Source organism: Argiope bruennichi, chromosome 2 (assembly GCF_947563725.1).
Source record: "Argiope bruennichi chromosome 2, qqArgBrue1.1, whole genome shotgun sequence".
NCBI lineage: Eukaryota > Metazoa > Arthropoda > Arachnida > Araneae > Araneidae > Argiope > Argiope bruennichi.
This window is the reverse complement of record NC_079152.1, coordinates 119,287,127-119,313,237: the sequence shown is the minus strand read 5'-3', so window position 1 is coordinate 119,313,237 and position 26,111 is coordinate 119,287,127. Positions and strand designations below refer to the sequence as shown.

At 25.2% G+C, this 26,111-nt stretch overlaps 2 protein-coding genes across 2 annotated transcripts in view; one reads left to right on the top strand and one right to left on the bottom strand.

Annotated features, from left to right (window-relative positions):
• Positions 1 to 3,066: 3,066 nt before the first annotated feature.
• LOC129990488 (uncharacterized) lies at positions 3,067 to 25,988 on the bottom strand. Its single transcript, XM_056098161.1, has 8 exons — positions 25,920 to 25,988; positions 16,639 to 16,705; positions 15,751 to 15,835; positions 14,304 to 14,397; positions 14,130 to 14,179; positions 11,643 to 11,760; positions 8,814 to 8,857; positions 3,067 to 5,641 (listed from the first exon to the last, which is right to left on the bottom strand). Exons 2-8 carry the CDS (start codon positions 16,683 to 16,685, stop codon positions 3,911 to 3,913), a joined length of 2,169 nt encoding a protein of 722 aa, XP_055954136.1. The 5' UTR covers positions 16,686 to 16,705; positions 25,920 to 25,988; the 3' UTR covers positions 3,067 to 3,910.
• The window catches only part of LOC129990432 (echinoderm microtubule-associated protein-like 2), an 86,513-nt gene continuing 82,766 nt past the window's right edge, over positions 22,365 to 26,111 (top strand). Inside the window, exon 1 of the mRNA XM_056098157.1 lies at positions 22,365 to 22,468. Within this exon, the coding sequence (XP_055954132.1) occupies positions 22,453 to 22,468 (16 nt within the window). The 5' untranslated portion in view covers positions 22,365 to 22,452. The remainder of the gene's footprint in view (positions 22,469 to 26,111) is intronic.

Genomic DNA, 26,111 nt, shown 5'->3' with positions numbered 1-26,111 from the left:
TATAATTTATTCATTCAAATATCTGTTTACAATTTGCAGTTTTTCAGAATTTGTATGCAAATTAAAAATCCTCTTCTTCACCCTTTTTTCCTTAAACCTTACTCTTATTCTTTCTTGTTTTTATTTCCTATTAATTACTATTCGCCTATGGTGACCAGTTAATTTGCAGAAGGTATTAGTTAGATTTAAGTTTAGTAAAATGGTTTAAATACAACTTCATGTACACAATTCTCTGAAATTGTCAGCTATTAAATAACTGATAGAACAATGAAAACAATTTGAATTTCAGAGCAACACCATAATTTATTATTGGAAATTAAGCAAATATATATAATTTTTTAGAAAACTAACAAAATTCTGTAAAAATTCACATGACAACTAAATGGGTATCAATAAAAATTAAAATTTGAAATGGCATAATTATTTTTGTGTAATATTTTTGTTAGTTCCTGCAGAAAAATGGCAAAATTAATCATTTGTAATAAAAATTTCGAAAAAAGAATAGTTTTCCAAAATGCATATGTGCAAATTTTATAGTTGTAGGTTAAATGGGCTAATCTGTACAAGGCCAGCAAATACATTAATCTTTATTATTAGTAGAGATGTCATCATATTCTTCTCTCATTGCTTCTTTACCCAATGGGTGAGACTTTTTTTTTTTTTTTTTTTTCATATGAAAGGAGTTTTTGTTAAATTCTTACAGTGTCTGTATCTGAAGCTTTAGGGAGAGATTTAATCCTTGAAGATGCCTGTTAATAAGTAGAAAGTCACTACATGAATCCAACACAAATGAAGTTAAATCTTGGAAGCTGCAATATGTTACAACTAGTCTCAGTGCATAATTTTGGACTCTTTTTTTTTTTTTTTTGATTTTAAAAAATTAATGTAATTAGAAAAAAATAAAGCAGTTTTTTAAGATGCAATATAGGCAAAGCAAATAAATAAAAATATTTTTGAAAAGATCAAATAACTTATCTTAAACTAAATTTATGAAATATCTTTTTCTCACATTTACTAGCTGAAATAGAGCCATATTCATAATTTCTCTCTTCCCGTTTTGGTTTGTCACTTTATGTGCTAATATGATAGAGCACGTCATAAAAACTATGTTAAATGGGAATTCTGACTTTTTTTTTTTTAAACTACTGCATAAAACGTGTGTTAAAGCTACCTACTGCCACACCAACTTTTATTTATTTTCAAAGAAAAAAAAATTTCAAACATTTTTCTCATGACAAAGCATGAAACAGACACAGGATACTGAGTTTTTGTATTCCAATAAAGTATATACTGTTGATGTTAACTTTTCTAATATGGCAATAAGTATTTATTCATTTAAGGTGATATATACATATTAAAACTTTCTACTGGACAAAGGATAATTTAATGCATTAAATAAAAAAGTCAAAGGATAATTTAGAGCATTTAAAGTACTTTTAACAATTCTATTTAGACATTTCAATATATTTGTCTCTATCCTCATCCACTGACTTTAATCAATGACAATATGCAGTATTAGGCAAATATAATGAGTAACAATTTCATTCAAAATTAATTCATCACAACAAGCAAATCAGTAATTAACTAAATTACTCTCAAATTCATACTGCAGCGGCCAAACAGGTGATAAATCACTGTTTGTTTCGCCCGCTGGAGATAAGCATAAATCATACCTATGGAGATGAACTTTGCTCTCTAACGAATACAAGTGACTCACTTCCTGGCTTCGCCGGCTTGTTCCGAACTTCTGCCTCGTGCTGGTCGATGGAATTATGGCCAGTGTATCATGATCTACATTTGTTAATTTAATTTCTAATTAAAACTTATTTTTGTTATTTACATGGCTGGCTGTTTTCATTAATTAGAAATGTTTCAATACTTTAATTTAAAGTAAATTTGGCAATGCGTGTTAAGCCATGCACCAAAATACTAAGAAATTTAAATGAACCACAGCTTCTAGTAAATTTTTATATCATTTTATACAGATGTGGATGAAAATATACAATTGGCAATATATGGTGGTAACTTAATTTGCATGGTTATTTAATTATTAAATTCTGATATTTAATATATAAAGAAAATATTCAGTCATTTCTACTTTCTTTTTTAAATGGGATAAAGAAAATCAGTAGCATTTTAGAAAATTTTTCATAAGTAAAAAATTTATATATATATATATATAATTGGTCAATGAAATTAGTGTACTTTTTATAAACAAAAAAATTGAATGTAATTTGTTAATCATTTTATTTAGAAATGCTTTTAAAAGCAAAATACAATATGGTGAAAAAAATCACAAGGATATCACATAGTTGTATTTCCAATAAATTAAGAAATTTTTTTTTTTAATTTTACAATGTTAAGAATAAAAGTATAATCAGAGAGAGAAAGCAATTTAAAAGCATATATAATAAAAGAAGAAATTGCATTTAAATTTGCATGTAAGTCATTAAATTATATGATATGAAAAGAATTTGGAGAGCAAACTCCTCCATTTTACAGTTTAGCAAAAATTAAGCAATTATAGAGAGAATATAACTATTTAAGAAGCAGAATTATTTAGAAAACATTAAAATAAAAATTCTGCAACAAACAATAATAAAGATTTTAAAAAATGAAAAATTTTTAGCCCTTTTTTTTCAGTAGTAAGTACACAGCAAGGAATAAAATTTTAAAATATGAAGATATATACTTATGAGTAACAATACAAATATTATATGAATATCAGACAGAAGAATATATGAGATGGATATTGTTATTTCAAATACAATAATAAGTAGCTATAACATTAGAAATTACTATGCAATTATAGAAGAGATAACACAACTAATTAAATAAAAAAATATTTTTCACAGAATATTATAATAAAATGAAGCTTGTAACAATAAGAAAGCAGATGGAAAGAAATTTTTAACATTTATTTAGTAATAAATAAGAATAAAATGTAAAATTTTTTAAAAAAAGCATGATATATATTTATGAATAACAAAACAAACATAATATGAAATTAAAACACAAGAATGTTTGAAGTATAAATAATTACTTTAAATTTTACAATAAACAACTAAAGACTAGGAATCAAATCACTAACAAAGCTCCTTTTTACACATATTTAAGGAATGTTGTTGAAAAAAATATGCTCAAAAAATCCATAAAAAAATTATATAAATTATAACATAACTATTTCAAAAAAAAAAAAACATTCTAAGATACTAATCAAGACTCAACAGCTACTAAATCAAAAACTTAACAGTTTGCAAGTAAACAAATATACACAAGTGAACAGGTATCTTGCATTATTGCACTCAATGAATATTATAATCACTTATATAATTTTTTACTAAATAGTATAGCCAATCATAACATATTACATTAAGCTCACTGTTAAATACCTAATTTTACAATGACTAGAAAGTTGTATTTTCTAACTAGTTATCATTTTCAATTGGATAAGAAAGTACATTTCGAAAATCCAATAAAAGAATAATAAAAAATCTTGGAAGTTATTTTCTGCATTCTGCATATATAAAGACGGTAAAATTTTTCACATAAGAATGAGATATGAAGCTTTTGGCTAGTCCAAAATGTTCTTTTTTAGTAGAGTAAAAAAAATTAATTAATTTAAAAAATAAACAATATTCTTTTTATAAGGCAGTTTTCAAAGAGACAAGACATATATAAAAAGTTAATCTTAAATTTATAAGGAAATAACTGCGTACATTTTTTTTTCCTTCTCTCGGTGATGACTGACATTTTCATACAGTGGAAAATATATTACAACAGAAAGTTCTTGTCAATAAAAATTATAAAAAGTTAATAGTACAAAAAGTTGAGTAATTCTTTAAAAGAAAAAACACACAAAATATAAAATTTATACACCAGCATTAAATATTTTTTTAAAAATCTGAAGTTAATGAATATTTAAATCCTTCTGTAACCAACAATAATCAGAATTAGTTAAATTATTTAAAGAATAGCTAAGTTCTTCAGGTGGCAAAAAAGACTCTCCAATCTCTTGTTTTATTGGTCCATCTAAATAATTTTCCACATCTTCATTTACATACATAGAAAAATTACAATCATTTGTGTTTCTGCAAGAATAATTATCTATTATATAGTTTTCATCATTTGGCACAGTATTACAATATCTTGAAATAACTTTCTTATTCAGAGTTGGGCAATTGCCTATCTGAGCAAATGGAGGAGGACCAATAAGAGGTAGACTTTGAGAATTATTATTCATACCAAAGTAATTTATAAATCTACTATCTACATAATTGTATGCAACATCATGAATGAGTGGTATGCTATAATTTGGTTCCTGAATGTTATACTCTAAAAATCTTTCAGAATTAGCAGCTAATGAAGGAGAACTTATGTTGCTGCCTTTTGAAAGAACATTGTGAACAGAAAAATTGGAAATGACACGTGGAATATCTTGCTTCATATCACAAAATATGTCAGGACTAGAAATAGTATCACAGCTTCTTTGAGGTGAAGTAGGAGAATAATCATATTTAGCTTCATCTATTACATATTCTGGCCTAAGTGATTCAGAGGGACTCTCATTAGAACACGGGTGCCGGATGTCTTTAAAACCAATGTGCTCATTTTCACTTAACAAATATTCATTGGAAGACATTAATGTGCCTGATTCCCCAGAAGAAAAAATGTCTGAAGAAAAATTATCTGAACTCTGTGAAAATGATGGATGCTTGGAGAACTGATGTGTTTCCATTTCTTTACCACAATAATTTGGCTGATCGCTTTTCTGGCTTTCAAAGCTAAGTAAGGATGTTAAAGTACCAGATTCTTCAGAAGAAAAAAAGTCTGGGGAGAAATTATACGGTCTTTGTGCAAACATTTTAAATTTTGAGTGTTGATGTTTATCTATTTTTTCAGCACAGTACTGTTGACCATTTTTTTGAGATACAGAATTATTGAAGGAATATGGCATTTCAAAGTTATTCAAATATGTAAATGTACCTGTTTTTCCAGAAGAAAAATTATTTGAACTTTGTGAAAATAATGGTAGTTTAATACATTGATTCTTATCCATTTGTACATCATAGCCTGAATGATAATTTTTTAGTGTTTCAGATTCACTGAATGAACATGATTTTTCTCTGTTATTCGATGAATATTTTTCAATGGGAGAAAGATTTTTGGAACTGGAATTGAAGTTTGCTTCATTTTTATTGTGGTAAATATCTGCACAACTGCTTTCAAGGTTGTTTGACAGAAACATTTTTTTATGAGGTGAAGCACTTCCTTGAATCTTTTCCAAATCTCTAGAAAATTCTTGGATATATCGTTCCAAATTAGTTTCATTTCTACCTAATTCATAAATAATGCTTTCTTTTCCATCTATAAAACAATTTTCGCCTTCATTTAAAACCTGATTTTTAATAATATCACTGCTTCCAGCTTTTTCTACATTCCTTTTAGCATTTATCACAGATATTGTTGAATAACCTTCTTTCCAAAAATCATCATAATCAGATGGCTTTTCCATTTCTATGTTAGGAATATACCTATCATTTCTATCAGCAGCAAATTTATCAGGTTTTTCATGAAACAACTCCAATCCATTGTCAGGTGATAAATGATTTTTTGGATTACTTTCATTTAGAACATTGACCTGGAAGAATTACCATTTCATTAAATATATTATATATATATATAAAATTTACATATTTTTAAAGCATTAGATTTTAATGTCACCTAATATTAAATTGCTGGAAATGCCATATAGAAGTTACATAATTAAAAACATACAAAAAGTTTGCACCAAACACTTATAGCATTTTTAAACATAAAATTATCAAAACAAAATGTTAAGAATTAATTCCTTCAAAAAACAAGCATAAACAAATGATGCCGAATAATAATAACCTTACATTAAAATTGAAAAAGGCAGTTTAACACATTTCAATTTAATATATCTGTTACAAATAGATGTCTATATTTAATTTTATTTTAAAAATTATTTAGCATGTGGATTTTTTTTTTCTAAATCATTTAGCAAAGAAATATTGGGTTAAATTAAAATTTGGATTTTAGATTGATTAAAATTGCCGTCTGTTTTTTTTTTTTTTTTAATTAGAAACATTTCCTATCTATAAATCAGAAACAATCAATACATAAGCATGGCATTTTATACAGTTTAAAACCTTGGAATCAATTTTAAAAAAATATCTCCATGTCTAAATTTCATTTAAATGATAATGGGTAAAGAATAATTCATTCAACTATAATAACCATTATATTAATCTAATTTCTACTACTGTTCTAACCTTTACAAAAAATAGCACTATATTATTAATTTGGTACTTGCAGCAGAAAAGAGCATCAAAAATAGCAAATATAGCTTCAGCAATTCTCTATCATTCCTTCAATTACTTATTGTAAATATCACACACACACAAACACTCACTATAAAAGGTAACATAAGCAATTAGTGGAATATGTTGTTAGCAAATATAGTGGCATTTCAAAAATTCAGATATAAAAATATTACATGCATATCTTACAGAATCATAATGTTGCCAACAACTAAAAGAGGTAACAGTAATGATGAAGTTTGCAATGTAAATGTACGTCTTTATAGAAGAATAATGAATTCCATTAGACTTTCCTAAATTCTTACTCATTTTCATTTTAATTCTTTTAATCCTTTCATTTTCAAAAATTTCATTCTAAAATGTAAATTCAGTTATAAATTGTATTTGTGCAAAACTAACATTTTAAAACAGTATTATAAGCAAAAATTGTACAAACAGTGGTCTTTACAAAATACATGCTCACCTGTGTTGAGGTACATTTGAAAATATATAATATGCTCAGAGCCATTTGATTGATTTCTATATTAAATTAATTGATGAGATTATTTTAGATTATTAATTAATTTAATTAGCCATAATAACCTCAGAATGTATATTTGAAAATTGGCATATTAAATACAAGAATCCAGGGTACATAGTAAAAAACGGATACAAAAATTAAGCACTTTTTAGACACTTTAGTCAAAAAAATGAAGCACATGAATGTGTAAACCTGCATATTTCTAAGCATATATAAATTTTAATACTTATTTTTGCAATAACACAACAATTTCAATACTTATTCTTGAAGCACTGCAAATGTACATCTTTTATTGTAAAACAAATTTTGGGTTTTGACAAAACATCAAAATAATCATAAATTTTTTTTTAACTTATCATTATCAAAATATTAAATCAATTTTTATAAGATTAACAATAAATATCTGGGATGCTTTCCAACATTTCTTAAAATTACAAATTATCAGGATTCATTTGGATAAATGCAACATTGATGTAGAAGCATAGCATGACTAAAAATTTTGTATTTTCTTTTTATACATGCTCCAATAAATAAGATTCGGCATGGTTGGGATTGAAAGTATAAATTTTCTCTTCTGCTAACTCAACATTTTTATTTTTTAATGAGATTTCTTATAAAATTTTGAAAAATCCATTTTTAATAGGCCTGTCATACCCAAGGCACAATTTCCTGCCAAATATAATGTTCCTAACTTCAACGGTTGGTATTGTGCATTGCTTCATCAATAATGGCCAACCTCTATATATACAGAGAGATTTCAGGGGAAAACAAAATGCAAGAGTTACAAAAAGAGTAAAAGCAAAAATCATTGAAAAATTATAGAATCTGAACCAGAGTAGAAGTAAAATAAATACCAGAATTAGAGGGACTTTTTATATATCAAAAAACTAAAATTTAGCAAAAGCGATCCAGCAAATTCCAGCAGTCCAGTAAATGGATGGGGACATATGGGGGGGGGGAATACATGAAAGAATTCATGATAATTGAAAACCTATGGTTCAAAGTCAAAATTTCATCAAATTCGATTTTACAAAATTGACGAACATAATTAATATCACAATGAATTACAATTCAATACAGTACAGTAAAATCCCTTTCATATGTTGTTCAAAAGATTGCACCAAAACAATATATTAATGAAAACGGCAACTGAATATATAATGAACTAAAGAAGCTTCTCTGCAAGTGTTTTTAGAGCAATTATCCAGTTATCGATATACCTTTTTGGCACAATAAATTGATTCTGAAGTATTTTTATTTTCCATTCATCAGGCCAATATGCATATATTTCTTTAATAACTTATACAAAGGTTAGATACATATTTATCAGACATGACTAAAAAAAAATCTTCATCATATTTGAATTCCAATGATGTTCAAACATTTTTCGAGTTACAACAAATATGCCATAGTATGTATTTTGTATTGCCTCTTTCAGGATAATTTTTTTCAATATCTCAGTAACAATGCTAATTATTTATAAAAGTGGGGAGTGAGAAAAAAAAGTCATTAAATTTTAATATGTGTTGGCAACCATGGATCTATTTTACCCTAGATCTTTTCATTGAATTCATCTCTTTTGTTGGTTTTCATTTTTGATACATATGGTAGACAAATTTTTAGAACTAAGCTTTCGATTAATTTCAATGTACAGGGAAACAAAATATAAAATTTTTGGACTTCTTGCAAAATTTAAGCACTTTTTAAGGATGTTTTTTTTTTTTCTTCTTTTTTTTCTCCAAAACTAAACACTTTTAAAGTACTTTTCATGCCTAAAAATAGTTTTCAAATTTAAGTACTTTTTATGATGCTATACATCCTGGAATAATCATTTAAAATTATAAATACAAACATATAAAAATACAACATTAAACATCACAGAGCAAATGAGAAATATTAGTGAGATTTCAAATACTTTATTACGAGTTAAACATAATGCCAAAACTTACAGTATTTTTTGCAGTATGTATTTCCTGTTCCTTTTCTGTATTACCTGAAATAATTTTTTACAATTAAAATGATGATTTTTTTTTATTTTATAAAGAGATGCAAAAAAATATTTTGTCATTAAAATTTAAAAACATACAGTATATTCAAAAAATTTTTAAACATTTATTTTTCAACAAAAAAGGTTTATTATTATTTTTTATATAGCAAATATTATCAAAGTACTACAGCCTTTTAGAAAAGGACAAATGAAATCTTATAACCAAAAACTACTATTACAAATAAGTAAATGGTCATTACATTACAAAATAAATAAAAATCTTGTTACTAGGTTTATGAATGAATAAATAGTATGACATTGTAAAATTTGATAAATATTTAATTTCATGTTTAAAACAGCACAATTCAGAATACATGGCATTTTAAAGTAAGGGTTCTTATCAGAACAGATAATAATCAGCAACCAAACTAAAACAAATATATAAGGTTCATTTGCTGATAATTCCATTAATTACATTATAAGAAAATTAATTACAACTTTAATTAACTAGACCTGACAAAAAGCTTTCATTTTTTTTTCATTATCTTTTATAAAATAATGAAATTTAGAGCAGGCAAAACAGCAATAATAATAATTATAAAAAAGCCAGATTTATGCATATAATATATCATATCAAATCAATATTTTTTTTAATTAAATTTATTAAAAACTTGTATCTGCTGAATTGTCTGCATTTAAATGCTCTGTGCAGGTTAAGAATCATAGCACCTATATTAGAAAGCATGCAAGGAAGTTTTGGGAAAACGCACTGCTGGTTATAAACTGTTTTGTGCTTTATTTTCAACATTGTCTTTCAATATTGTAATAAAAGTTCTAATCAATTTCAGTGTTCCATTAAATTGGTAATTCTAATGCTGCTTTTTTTTAGGAACACAAATACAAAATATATATTTTAATTCTTGCAATTAAAATTTTCTTTTATTGTAATAAAAAGCAGTCCATTTTTATTGTTTTCACTAGTCTTTTTGGAACAATTATTATTAGAAATTAAAATATATATATATATTCTGATTGAAAAATTGGTTGGCAATTATGCCTTTAATGCTAAAAGAAGGTAATTCCTTTATAATTTAAATCATTTTGGAGTTAATTTCCATATAAGAGTTCTTATTATAGGGTTGCCACTAAAACATTTAAAAGAAAAAGAAATGATCAAAGTTTTCCTTGTATGTATACATAGTATAAGAAGAAACACACAAACAATACGCATATGATTATAATCATAGAATAATAATAATCCCTAGTTTTTATCAATGGAAAAAACAAAAGAAAATAAGCAACAAATTAACATTACCTAAAATAATGGTATATTAAATACATGTTTATATTTACATACGGGGGGGGGGACTTTATTTCCTAGAATTTAGCAAGATGAAATTCACATGTTGAAGGGAAAAACATATTGATCACTTCTCTCCTGTTCTCTAATTTAAAGTCATGTAAAAATCTTTTTTTTTTTTTTATTTATTTATTTATTATTATTATTTTGGCAATTTATATATTTAATTATCAATTTCTGCAGATTTTTCAATCAACAGTTTCATTTTCCCCCCTGTTTGCAATAATTTAACTTTCAAAACTTTTGTCCATTTTTTTTCTAAAATTTCATAATACCTCATACATGCTAATTTTGTATACTGAAGCAAACCTCTTGTGGGCAAAACATTTTAGACATCCCATAAAAGTTTATAAAATCGTACACAAGTCTCAAACTTATTAAAGAATCATCATACGGATTTTCAATAATTATATGCTTGTTGATACAAAATAATCCATTTTCCACAGATGCACTGCAATTTAACAATATAAGAATTATTCTCACAACTTCGCAAAAATCAGAAAATTCTTTGGGCCTCAAAATATTAAAAAAGAAATAATTTAAATAAGTTTCACTATTAACTTATTTAAGCTATTCTTCATAATAACATTTTTGTATTTTCAGGAATATTTCAAGTTTAATCTTTGCAGGTTTTGATCATACAATAGAAATTAGTACTTTGGAATAAAGAAATTGGAACAAATCAACCATTCACTTTTTACGTGATACTGTATTGTCTTTCAATACACATTGATTTAAACAAGATGTAGCTTTCAAAATAAAATTTTAGGACAAGCGTTTAAATATTTTTTTTTGTAGTATTCTTTTTCAAATATAAAACACTCTCCTGAAAAGCGTCTTCTTTTAACTTCAACAGCTGTATTGTTATTTAAGTAGCTTGTTGTCACTATTCCACTATCCTCATTCTTTAACAATCTTGGAAATTGGACTGATCTATGCAGAAGAAATAGAAAGTAAGAAGAAAAGGAACTAGCTTTCATCCATGGTTTAACAGTCCTGAAGGGTGTTTTGTTTTTTAGATCAAAGGCAATGATTTTTTATTCTTCCATTGTTCAAAGAGATCATTTTTTTACATGAAAAAAATTAGGAAATTTAAAATGTCCAGTACTTTTATGGTTTTTAAAGAAAATTTAAAATTATCTGCATTTTCCCAATTTTGTAGATATATTTTCTCAATTCTCCAATGCCATGACAACCTTATATGAATAAATAACAAATGATATGAATACTAAATAATGTGAATCATACACAGATTTCATTTTAAGTAGAATTTAGTAGAACATTAAGTATTATTATATTGTTGTGGTTTAACCTCATTTTTTGTAAGATTAAATAAATTACCAAGATTTTAGAGAAAATTTTGTCTTTGTTATAATGACGGAACAATAGAATCTAGAAAAAGAAATAATTGGTACACAAAGAAAAACTCACAACTTTTTTGCCGAGTTCGAGTTTCAGCATCTCCATGATTGTTTCCCAATGTATCAAATGATTTTGTCAAAAACACAATATGTGCTCTCTTGCTCTTGGGTTTATGCACATATGATAACTGCATATAGAAATTTTGAAAATTATTATTTACACAAAATATATTTAAAATTTATAAATAGCACTAATAAACAATTACTTTTTTATATTAAAAGCAAACATTTATATTTATACTAAATTACTACTTGTGATAATGTTGCAGCAGAGGTAGTAAAGACTGTCCATCAAATTTAAATACCAAAAAAATTTGGTTAAAAAATGATTGGTTCAAAGTATGGTACATATATATATATAATCAATAAACTTGAGTGTAAGATATTAACAAAAAGAAATTTCATTACATCTGATATTGAAGCTAAAATTATCATTAGTAAGAGTGTCTCAGAATCAAACTAAATAACAAACATGACTAAAAAGTACTTAATATTCAGCAACAATTTTATGTTCAACAAAGAATACTGAAACTGTGTTTTTTAATCTAGATGAATTGTACATGTTTGTGCAAATTTATATACTATGTTCCTTTGCTTCCACAAAGGAAAATTATTGTTGTCTTCTAAATGTCTACTTCAGAATGTGATTTGAACACAAAAACTTAATATTTGTACTACTTGATAACAATAATTCACAATGAAAACAACTTTCCTCGATAAGTTTTTTTATAGGAAGAATGAATTTCGAAATCAAATATAAATATTTACTTCATATCTTTCTTTGAAATACCAATTAAATTACACAGCTGATAGCACTAACATCACATAAAATATTTGACAATCATATTTGTTTAAAGAAACTTTTCTTAAATATTCATTAAGAAATAATTCTGAATTTATTCCTTAATGATGTTTAATCAATAAATTATATGATTATTTTGATGATATATTAAAAAAATAATAGCCTAGATAACTTCAAGTTAAAATCAAAAGATTGATCATAAAATTGGAATTTTGGATACAATGCCAAACCTAACATCTGAAAAAATATAAGTATAAATAACTTGCAATGTTTAAAATCATTTATATATATGCTGAAGCCTTAATTTATTGATTATATGATTTTTTTTTATATTTCTTTAATAAAATTTTTCAAGAGTTTTCAAAACATGTTAAACTTCAAATTCATTAAAGAAAAAGAAAGAAAAAAATAACAATTCAGAACTCTGTTAGTATGAATCCTTAAGACTATAAAAGAAAATTAAAAGTACTAGCCAATTAATTAAATGACCCATACTTGGTATGTACACTATATTATTTTAAATTACACATCATGAAACTTATCTTTAATATTTTATTCTTTGAATTCCTTTTTCTGTAATAAAGTTTTTAAACCTACAGTACATCTAAAAGCTTTGCAAATTCTGGCCTATATTAAGAGACCAGAAAATGTAGCTTGGTTGGTTTTTGTAACACAAAAATAATTTTTAATCGTACCAACCCATTAAAAAATAAAAATGGATTTTAGCATATAAAGATAGTTTTAATGCTATGCATGAGTGAAGAAGCTTTTGCCACATAATCTACTATGACACAGCATTTGTTGAAGTTAGTTCAGAACTTATTGAACAAAATGAAGAGTAATGTGGTTAAGCATTAATTTGTATATAAAAATAATTGAATTTAAAACTTTCTTCTGAATTTTCTTTAATGTTCTCTCAAAAAAAATTTTTAATCACAAAAAGATTATAATTAGAAGGGACAACTGATTTGCAATTGACACTGTAAATATAAGTTTAATGATTTTTTCTTTTAAATTCCATTCTATTGTAATTAAAAAAAAAAAAAAAAAAAAAAAAAACAGCTGAACAAGAATTTAAGCTTATATTAATTTTTGTACAGAAAACAATTAAAAAGTTATTTTGAAATTAAAAAAGTGTCCAAATAGCACGATTTTCAGCAGCTATTTTTGCTCATTAGGATCGAAATATATAACAGAATCCTCTCAATTATTTCAATCTATAATTTTTCAATTATATTCCAATAGTATCTTATGTGAATCTTTTCTTAATTTTCACAAAAGTTACTGTCTTTTTAATTTTAGTAAATTTACACTACTATAAATTTAAAAAGATTTGGTCATCATTTAACAGAGTTTAGATAACAGTGGGATAAAAGCAGCAATTAAAATTAAGTAATGAATATTTTAGCCTTCACTATGTCCAATAACTTTCAGATAGATAGAATTTATTACTTTACAGATTTATATTAATAAAGCATTTCTTAAGTAAAATGTTTAAGCTTGAAAATAAAACAAATAAAAATAATTAATTTTATTGTTAAATGACTCAGAGCAATGATAAACAATTATATAAATCAGAATCAGATGGAGAAAAAAAATCACATAACATTACACTGGATGCTATTTCACTACACTTTACAGTACATAATATAGAAATATTTATATAGATACCATAAGAAAGAGAAAGCTGCTTACCTCAGGAATAATTACATTTGTTTTCATGGCAATATCTTGGCACTTTGTTGCTAAAAAATAAAAATGAAAATAAAAAAATAAATAAAACATATCTTTTTAAAATAAAGCATATTATTCAAATAACACAAAATGAAAAAAATAATAAATAAATAAACATTAAAAATGCTAACAGACTTTTTTTAATGGCTTTTGGTTTTGATTTTAAAAGTTCTTCTTTCTTGTGAATTAAATATTTCAGGTATAAAACAACTCTCCGTAATTTCTTTGCCTACGAGGGAAAAAATGTCAATGAATTCAAATGTCAAAATCAAAAATTGAATCTAAAAGAAACAAATAATAAATATAAAAAAATAGAATAGAATAAGAAAAAACTAAATTTTAATCTCATAACCTTGCAGTTGATAAAAGAATTTATAAATTTGCTGCATAGAAATTTTTGTAGCATTTTTGCAAAACTAAATATATTAAAGTATCAATTTCAAATAAATATATCAATGCTGTTTGAAAATGTTGAAATTATTCATACTTAATAAGGATATCATATTAAGAATATAACCATACCTTCAGTATATTCAATTTAAATCTGAGTAATAGAAATTCTTAAATTACATGATTAACACTCTTCTGACAAATGGTCATGTTCAATTAAAATTATGTTAAAATTTAAATTTCAGTATAATTTAGTATTTAAAATATTAAATTAAATGGCCAGCCATGTAAGCAACTGAAGTTCAAAAGAAATACAAAGTTAGTGCCTTTCAAAACAGCGATCAAATATAGATCTAAGGCAATGTTGCTCCCCTCCCCCCCCAATTTACTTGTTAAGTCTTGATTTATCATCACTGCTTCATGTACCTCAATCCCATTTCAATAATATCTACACACATATCAATCAATATCAACCATTACTTCTTTTTTTTTATGTGTATACCTGGGGCTATTTCATGGACTCCACAGGGTACACATACTAAAGATTGAGAAACATTGGTCAAAAGAATAAATCAAACCCGAATAAAATATTAAAATGAAATATATTTTTAAATACTATGCTGTCTTATTTGAATTTTTACTAGATTCTTTATCTGAACATAGCATAATTTTACAACTACATGAATTTTTTTGATAAAGAGTGTATTTTGCTTTTACAGGATGGGGGAAGGAATCTATCCTCCGATAATATTATTAAGAATGAATGCTTTGACTTTTTCCTTCCTTTCATCTAAATAATTAATTCAATTACAGAAAAATTCAATAACAAGACGCAAAGAAAGATAAATTATGCACTTATAATTTGTAAATGATTACTGTCACTAAAATTTCTAGTAAGAGAAACATTGGTGAAGTAAAGTAAATATTCATTAAACTGCTAAAGCCTTTAGATATCAAATTAATCTCATGCACATTTTATGCAAATTAAACATAAGACAATATAGAAAAAAAACTACAAAAATGTTAGATAAAAAGCTTAAAAAAATATAAAAGCTAAAATAAGATATGAATTGTAAATATTCCGTTTTGAAACAAAAGCATAGCAAAATATTTATTACATATACATATATTAAATAAATAATATACTGTGTAACATATAAACAATATCAATAAATTTATAATGATTACATACTTTTGTTTCTTTTTTAGTTGTTGTCGGTTTTGGAACATAGTTAGCGACATTTTCAAGAATCTTTTGAAGGTTTTGATGGCGTAGTCTAATTAAAATAATAATAATAATACTAAATAAAGTACAAATGCTATTATTGTTGATTAAAAAAGTAGTCAGTTTTAAAATGGAAGCTTAATTCTAGCAGAACATATATTAAGAAAGAAATAACATTTAACATAGCAATATGAAAGAGAGTATATATAATTTTTTTTTAATTATTATTTTTATTAAAGTCCTTCCAAAAAGAGAAAAATCAAAATGGGGTTTTCATATTTTTCAAGTAAATGTTCTTAAGGAACAGAACATTTTGATTAAAGAAATGAAATTAAATATCATCTTTTCATTTTCATTAAAATTAGTAACAATACAGTAAAATATATATATATATATAATCATGCAAAATAAAATAATTTTGTGCAGTTTTCAAAAGAACCCAAATGATTAAAAGCAAGCAATCTTGAGATAATTTTAGCAGTGACACAATAAATAATAAAATAAATTCAACTATATTACAATAAATATAATGCAATTAATTTATTGTAATATAATTATTAATTTACATTAAAAGTTATTATTAATTTAAAATAAATGATACTATATGAGCATAATAATGGCTCTTCATAAGTACAATTACCACAGTGAGTCCTATAGCTTCTTACCTCCTCATGATAGCTAATTTGCAAACATAAATATCTTTAATTTTAAATCAATTTTATTCAAAATGAAACAAAAAATTAACTTTCTTGTGACTGCAATTTATTCTATTCACATTTAACATCATTAAAAAAAATTTAATCTAATGAGATAAATTTTTAAAAGGCACTAATTGAAAGTTTAAACAAAAATTACCTTTCCTTAACATGATGTGGTAAGCTTTTGTTTTTAGATCTAGCCATCAACTTTGAAACTTTAAAAACTGTAATTAAAGAATACTTGTTAACTTTCTGTCTTAAAGGAAATAAAAAATAAGAATTTCATTCAATTTTAACACATAAAAGGATTTAATAAAATTTTAATATGCAAATTACATTTATTCAGTAAGATGGTACATTTTGGTATGCAAAAGGTTGGTAGTTTTGATTTCTTTCAAATATTGTTAATATTGGGCTTTACTTTATAAGTTTTAAACCTCATTACATGACAACACATTACTTTCCTTAATGTTTCCGTTTCTGTTTCCTCCTCCCCTTTTATCATAACATAGAGGAACAAATCTTGGATCACATAATTATATTGGAGTAAATTTGTTGAAAAATGAGTCCAAAATCATCAGTTAAAAAAGTAATTAAAATATAAACTTTTTTCCAAAATTGTACATTTTAAAAAAAAAAATATCTTTTTTTTTCCAGTTTCCTTGAATGATGAAAGAACGAAATTATGTTATGTATATATATAGAGAGAGAGTTGAAGTTATACTGAACCTTGCTTCCATTACTGATTAACTAAATAATTGGTAACAAATGAGATCACATACAGAGGTTCTCTGATTAAGCAAATGAATAAAACATTTGCCTGCCTTAGCTACTTAAAGGCAGTTTCAGAGTTGAAAAACACTTTCAGTCCCCTCCCCCAGATGTTGGATTTTTGTTTTTTTTTCTAAAAGAGGGCATATTTGTATCTTCTCTTAGTCAAGTAATGTACTTGTCATATCATATTCAAAAGGATGAACAAAATCGTTCTACTGCATTTATATTAAAACAAGATTGTAGATAACAAATCAAGCATCACCTTTCCCTACAATTTCATAAGAACAAGATTTTGATTTTTATTATTGAAACTAATGGCATTCAAAGAATTAAAAAAAGTCTTTATCAACTATGAAAATGTTGCCATACTGAGATCCAACAAACAGCAATTTAAACTATTAAATTTGGAATTTTTCTCCTTTCCCAATTTTAAAGCTGTTCTTAAAAAAAGCAAGTATGGTTACTTTGCCTTTATGTTTCAACTGAACGTTTCTAAGTTACTCCCAATAGAGATTCCTCCAGAACCAAGTTCACGAAACAGGAAGTAATTGACATTTACCCTTCCTACTACATCAGTGCTTATTGCCATCAGCACATCATTCATAAAAAAAAAGGGATATATTGGAGAAATCGCTGTAGATGCTGTTAAATATGTTTATTATCATCAGCAATGTAAGTAGGAAGCATATTCATATGCTGCTCACTATTTATAGATACAGTATTATAATATTTACTGACTTCTTTATAGCTGTTATGAAGGTGGACTGTATCAAGATCACATGAAAGCTCTATATTACTCCATAACCTCAAGTCGATCACCCTTATCAAGCCTTCACAGGGGTTTGTTATCTGGTCAGATCAAATTCTATACCAAAACTTATTCCATATGCATGAATATAAATTTTCCATTCACGACCTAGAGTCAATCAACAGACTTTTCATCAACCTTAATGTGATCAGACAAAATTCCATTCAGAGATTATCCATATGCCTAAACATAAAATGTCCATCTTGCATGAATTTTTCAAAATCTATTTTATCAACTTTGTTATTCAAATTTAACATGTCTCATAAGCATAGATGGGAACAACATAAAAAAATATATAAGTTAGTGTTTGGAAGAGAGCAATATATGTTAAATATTAATAATATGAATATTCCAATTTTCATATCTAAAAATTTTAATAAAGTGTTTCATTAAACGATCATGTGAAAATACAGTACCAAAGCTTAGCCATTAGTCCACAGCACTCTAAGTTTTATAGACTATTTTAAATTTTATTAAGAAAATTTGAGTGATTTTACTTTCATTGGTTTTGAGAAGAGAAATCTTCTCAATACTTGCAAGTCATTATTTCAAGATGGGCAAAGAGACAATTACCATAAAGAATTTGGCCAAAACATGATTATCAAAGTGGACAGTACATGCATATGCATGCACAGTTATCATTTCATTAACATCATTCAGGATATATTACCCTGTTCTGAGTATTGATCAAACTTTTTTTTAAAAAAATTAGTTCTTGTTATAATATATAGCATCACAACCAAATATGACCTTAGCATGTGGAAACTTCAAATTTATTTTTTAATTCAGGATTACAGAAAATTATTTTGAACCTTTTGCGTAAAGTAGATGACTGACAGCAACAAAGAAGGATTTCATATTAAATGCTTCTAATACTGTTTGATGCATGAACAGCTGAAAATACAGTATTAAACTGGGGGACTTGTTTATTGATGAATTTGAAATATTGGTTATGTAAAAGGCCTATTTTCCTTTATTTATATTATATTTTCTCATCTTTAAAATTGTAATTAAATTTACTCTCAGTTTATCAAATATTAAAACCCAACAATTTTTGCAATCTTTTAAAAAAACTGAGATGGATTTTTTTTTATTTATCTATTTATTTTTTTATTAATCTTAATTGTTTTTCAATCTGTAGAAATGGTTTTAGGCTCAAATTCAGCAAACTTACTCTAGTTTAAACTTGTAATTTAATTTTTTTTCCAGCAAAATCAAGCATTTAGGAGATATTTTGAAAGAAATATCTCCAAAAAAGATATTTTTTGATACTAGGAAGCATATGGTCATGCACTAATACATGGATGGATCAGGAAGTAACCATCCATCTTTAACAGCATATAAAAAAATCATATATATCTGACCTTTTGTACAACAAAGCTTTTATTTTTCCTTGACAGTTTTACTGGATTATGTAAGATTAACAAACTGCAATAATCCATTTCATTAAAAAAGTACCAAAATAATCTATAAAACAGGTTTGATTACTTATTAATTCAACATTCTCTATCAAAAATAGAAATTTTAGATAAAATTTTCGATTTTTCGATTTCTACTTCTAAATAAGCAAAATAAATCTACTTACATCTATGTAAACAGTAATGTAAATCATCATAAATGGGAGTTAACTTTTAATCACACATGATTAATGTTGGAAAGATGCAGCAAGCAAAATATGGATAAAGCTTGGTGTTAATTGGATGTTCTATTTTTCTCTTTTACTAAAAACTGCTTCTTTCAATTTATTTATGAGTACATTTTAAAATGCCATGCATAGAGATAGATTAAAAAATTACTGTTTAAATTTTCTTTTTAAAATTCCAGTTAAAATTGTTCTCCTACACATTTTAAAAACAGAAAACATATTTAGTGAAGCATGCTAATTCCTCTTAAACAAATAATTAAGCATATCATCAAAATATTACAATCCCTCATTCACAGAAGCAAAATACAATAGTTTATTAAAACAGGGGTTAGAAGAAAATCAGAAGATTGAAAATAATGCTTTCAAAATTGCAGAAAAATATTTTATAAAATTATGCAAAAATATAAATAATTGACAAAAAAAATTGAGAGAACCTGCAAAATTATTTCACTAAATGATTCATGTTAAACAAATATAAACAGAAAAAGGAATGATACATAGCTTTGAAATCGAATATGAAGAAAAGATTAGGTATGTATGGCTAAGACACAAAAGTAATGAAGTAATGAAAATTTGTCTGATTATTTTCATTCTTCTTTCATTCATTTTTTTAAACAACACATTTAAACAGTGTTTTTTTTATTCGTCATTGAAGAGATTGTTTTAAGACATAACAAATATAGCCTTTTGTTGAAAAAAAACCTTCACTAAGATGCAACAATTTTTTCTTCTTTTTTTTAAAACCAAAACAGCCGGTAAGAGCACTAGCTAAACCTACAGATAAGTCTCACATTTATTTTGGCCCAAACAGTATTAAGAATTCAAAACATTATTATTATTTTTTTTCTACCAGTACCTCTTTTTGTATCAACCATTAATCACCAAAGTTTTCATGTTAGTTGTCTGGGTGATCTTCATGTTAGTTGTTTGAACTAGTTGCTTGCCATTGTCATGGGACTATAATTTGCCATTGGCATACAGTTAATAAAACAGCATCAAAGTTTTATAATTAATTTATAAACTGCAAATTTCTGACTGACTTTTATCAAGTTTATTCTGAAATTAAAATTTCCCAACAGCATTATATATATATATATATATATATATATATATATATATATATATATATATATAGGGGGAAAAAATTGATTCTTAAGACAGACTAGATCTAAGCTCATACAAGATAGTACAGTTCATAAAAGTATCTTCTCTCTAGAAGTGATTAAAACAATAAATCAGAAAAACAAAGAATGCTATCATACACAAAAGTGAATTTTTTAAAAAATAAATAAATTTCTCTTTTTTTATAAATTTCAAAGAACCAGAAAAAATAGATATAAATTTTTCATCATAACATGCACACACAAATTTCATGAATCAATTATTGGAAACTGATCATAAGCATTCAATCTTTATAAATTCTGCATTTACAATATTTTTTTTTTTGCATGAAAATATTATTTAAACAATTACAACAAAATGTCAATATTTAAACAAAATCAAAAGAAACTATTATAAATGGTAACAATAAATTATGATCAATGCAACTCATGTATTTGACTCTCTAGATGTATTTTTTATTATTCTCACCTTTTTATACTTTAAATACCAACAATAGACATGGTTTCTAAATATATCTAGTTAAACTCATTTGTTATAAAAGAATTTTTAAGAGTAAATGTGCTTGAAAATATTGAAATACACTCTAAATATAGATACAGTTAGGATTGTAAGGAAAATGAAGGAATTACCAATGTTTCTTTAATGCAATTAAACAAAAATTTAAAAATAAGCGAAGAACAATGCTTGATTAAGGCAACAGATATAAAAAAAAATTCACATTAAAGGAAAAGAAAAGCTATTAAAAGAAATAAGAACTTTTTTCAGCGCAATTATTTTTCAAATTTATTTTTATTTTTTCAAGGACAGGGTAAAATGTTCTTATGCAACCTTTTTGGCTTGTCTTTCACTTTTCAGTTGATTTCTTACCATGTTCAAAAGATCCAAAATACGCAAAATAATTTCGAGTAATGTAAATAATAATTAGTTCTAACAAAGGAAAAATCTTAATGATAGACAAGAAAAAGTAATAATGTATAAAACAAATCTTACCGTTTTTAAAGTAATTGTTAAAAAATAATAACCAGGAGATTACAGAAGAAAATGATTCATTCTTTCAGAATAAATTGTTCTTAATTCTTCTTAAAGAATAAATACTATTGGCTCTGATTTGAGAAAATTACAAAAATGCGGGAAAAACAAAACTAAGCGCAAGATGCGCGAAGAGTTGAGGGGTATTCAACTTTTCAGTGCAAAATCGTCTGCTAATAATACCAACTTTCTTTTCATGAATTTAGGGAAGATAGTCAGAATATTACAATCCTGAATACTCGAAATCAATTACTCATATATTTTCCTCTCATTCAACCATCAGTAGACGGTCATCAGGAAAATATTATTTAGAAATAGATATTTTTTAAAAATATTTCGATTTGAACATAGTCTCATAAACTGGAAGTTAGATCTTTACTTAAAAAATTCAGAAATATTCAAATTGAAAATTAAATCAAAATTATGAAAATAATATTGACAGTTAATTCTATGCCAAGTAATTTTTAACATTTTATACAAAATCGAAATTAGCAATATTGATAACAAATTTCATTAGAGTGGCAATAATTTGTTATGAATGCGTGTGTGAGAGAAGTGAGGAGCTAATGTTGTGTTGTTGTTTATAATCGACGATGGAGGACGGTATTCGTAAGTATATTTTCCTCTAATTATTATTTTGATGATCTTATCACATATTTCAGTGCAAGTTAATAAATAATCTAACATTTCCATGAAGTCATTACTATTTATTTGTTGTATTTTAAATTTTATGATGTTTTATTAATGTCGGTATATAGATATTATATATGTTTATAATGAAAAAAAGAGATATCTTTTATGTTTTTGTTTCGGAGATGATATACTATTGCAGTTGCATAGCATACAATAAATCAGATTTCACTGTAAGTATAACCGTTTATGAAATAGTACACTTCGTAATAAAATAGTTTTATTTGCCGGTTTTCGTATACTAAGGCGTTCCTTCAGCCTTAACATAATAATATTTTTAAATATATAATTCATATATATTAAAATAAATTTAATGTCTAGCATGTTTAGTTTATTTATTTTGGAAATACAACCTTCTGATGAAGATATTTAAGAAATAATGTTTAATCATTAATTTCTACAGATGGAGTATGGCAATGAGATTTTCATGATACAAATAAATTTCTCTTTAAAAATTGGAATATATTAATAGTTGATTTGAGGCTATTATGAACGTGTATGGAAAATTTTAAAGATCTTAAATACCTGTAAAATGGTTATAATAACTTTTTTTCCATGATTAAGTTTTTTTTAATAAAATCTTTTATATTCTGAAAAAAATTTAATGTCGTTTAACATTGCAAACCTTATTTTTTTATCAGCATCTGAGATTTTTTAATTACTTTTTAAAAAATGAAATAAATTGTATAATAAAAATTACGTTACTACTAATTACGTTAAAAATGAAAAAATACTTAAAGAAAATACTATGTGTATAAGTATTTAAAATATGTATTATATTTACTTTTTTATAATTGAAATTGCATTAATATTTTACTTTCTTTTGTCAATGAACATTTAGTAAGAAAACTTGAAGTAATACTTTTAAATCGAATTAATTTTAAGTAGTATCATATGCAATTTCTCATAAACAGATGGGAAAAAAATGAAGCTATTTGATCAAAAAATTAAGATTTTTAAGAGACATTTTATTAATTCATTTTGATTTTGCAATGTCATAATGAAGTTTTTACATGTTTTCTTGATATTGAACTATTGTTTTATATCTTAAAGGAATTAGATGTCACATTATTTCATTCTTGAAGTTTAATGTTAAAATCTGTTAAATGTTAATTTTATTAAATTGAAATAAAATATGTTCAAATTTCAAAAAAAAAAAAATATATTTATTAAACATAAAAATTGTCATATTTTTTTAGTATTATGTTGTTAATTTTTTACTTATTTTTGTGAAAGTTTAAATTAAAAAGAAATTAAAAATTGATGAGAAAATGAAGGGAATTGAGGGAAAATATGCTAATTTCATCTTTCTCACAATATAATTGTATTCGATATGTTCTTTAAGAAAATAAATCATAAAATAATTATTTTAGGATATTTTTAGAAACTAAAATTTGCCTTTGAATTATCCTTATAATTATTATATCTGTCGTTGAGAGTAATCAAATGAGTATTGAGCTAAACTCAAAATAAATAAATAAATGAAGTGAAAGACCTTGGATATTACTCACTAAAACTCTATAATTTTATTATGATGAATTTCACTATGATTAACTTTTAATATCTGGTATTACTCTTTTATGTTATGTTTTCATAAAAATTTTTAAATATTATTATTATTAATATTTCTATTATTATTGTTTAATTTCTATTATTATTCTAATACCTTTTTATCCAAAGTCATAAATTTTAAGATTTCTGTTTATTCATATTACTTATACGAACTTTTTGGAGCAAATATGAAACTCATTTATAATTGTATTCTTTAATTTCTTGAGGCATGCACTTATTTCAGTAATACTGTTTATGTATTGGCACTGATAGAGCAGTCACCAGACTCTTTTATGAAATTTTTTTATTACATTTTTATCTACTTGGGTTAAAAAAAAAAATGTTACTAGCATCAAGTTGCAGCACTTTGGGCTTACTTGTTAATTTTCTAATTATGATGTGATCACCAAGCTTTATTATACATAATGCAACCACTCTGTGATACATCTTGGTTACGTAATGATAAAATATATGTGCCATGATGAGACCCATTGCTATATATAAGTTTGTTGTTATAACAAGGTTTTTTACATTGTCATAGCAGCAGTTCAGAACAGTTCTATTAAAGTTCATGTATGATTTAGGGTCAGATGACATTATTTGTTGGTTTTGTTATCTTCCAAAAACTTAACACAAAAAGAAATTTATGAATTTTATATTTTTTTTCTGGAGATTTTTTTTTTATTAAATTTAGATATTTCAGGAAGATTCAAACAATATAATTAAGTATTGAAAAGATTTTAGTAATATTGGAAAGATTCCTGAATTTTTTATATATAGAAAAGCTTCTCATTATATTCACTAACCCAATGTATTTTGTTTATTCATTGGATGATAGCAGCAATGATGACTCATTATTCTTTTTAGACATTAATGTTTGTTCCAGTGAGTTATTGCAGTGATTTGGTTATTGCATAAAGATTTGATCTATTATAGAGTGGCCATGTGAATTCAAAACAATAAAATTATACTTCAATATCTATTTTTCCCCTCTCTCTCTCTCTTTTTTTTTTTTTTTTTTTTTTTTTTTGAATTTTCAAATCAAAATAGAAAATCTTGCCAGAATTACATTTTTTGGTAGTATTCTTACTAACAGGATTATTTTTTTTATTTAATTATTTGAGCTGTTTGAGTTTATGTATTTTTGTTCTTTTGCTGTCATTGCAGTTAATTTAAATTTAAGTTTATATTTAAATTTTACTAATAGGCCTAATGTTATTTAAATTATATTAACGTTCTTATTTTCATTTAATGACGAAATGCAGAGAGAATACAATTTAGAAATAATAATCTAAAATACATACATTGAAAAGTTCAATATTTTTTATATTAAAAAGTAGATATCATATTGTTAATAATCATTTTTCTCAAAAAATATGTCACTAGTGCCTTAAATTGGCATAATTGTCCATATCATTATAGTATAGGATGACCATATATAGTGACGCTTTATCGCATATTTGCGAGAGGCGCCTGTCACATGCCTCAAAATCTTCTTGGATTCGTAGGACGTATATCATAGTGCTAAAACAACGGTAAATTTCTGATATTTATTCTAGATGAGGAGGAGTCATATTGTCAAAATTCACTGGCCATCCATGTATTATCAATCATACTATCTATCATCTATCATTGCAATGCTAAATGTCATTCATTACCTATTAAAATTGGTATTGATTAAAATTAGTTTTATTTATCTTTATTCATCTCATCCTTTAAGTTTCTTAGGTACAATTTTTTTTCAATTCGCATATAAATAAAGATTAATTTATTAGAGGCCTTATTATACTTAAGCATTACAAAAGCGAAAAGTACTTACTTGAAACTGATATGAGTACTGCAACAAAACGTTGTTTAACAGTAGATAATTTATTCCAATAAAAGAAATATTGCTCTCATGCGTACTTAAAACACCTGTTAAGTATTTATGTTATTAGACTTGTCGACGCTTTCCTCAACGCCTTCGGCCATCGATTAAGCCCACTCTGTTTCACTAATGAATATTCAACCT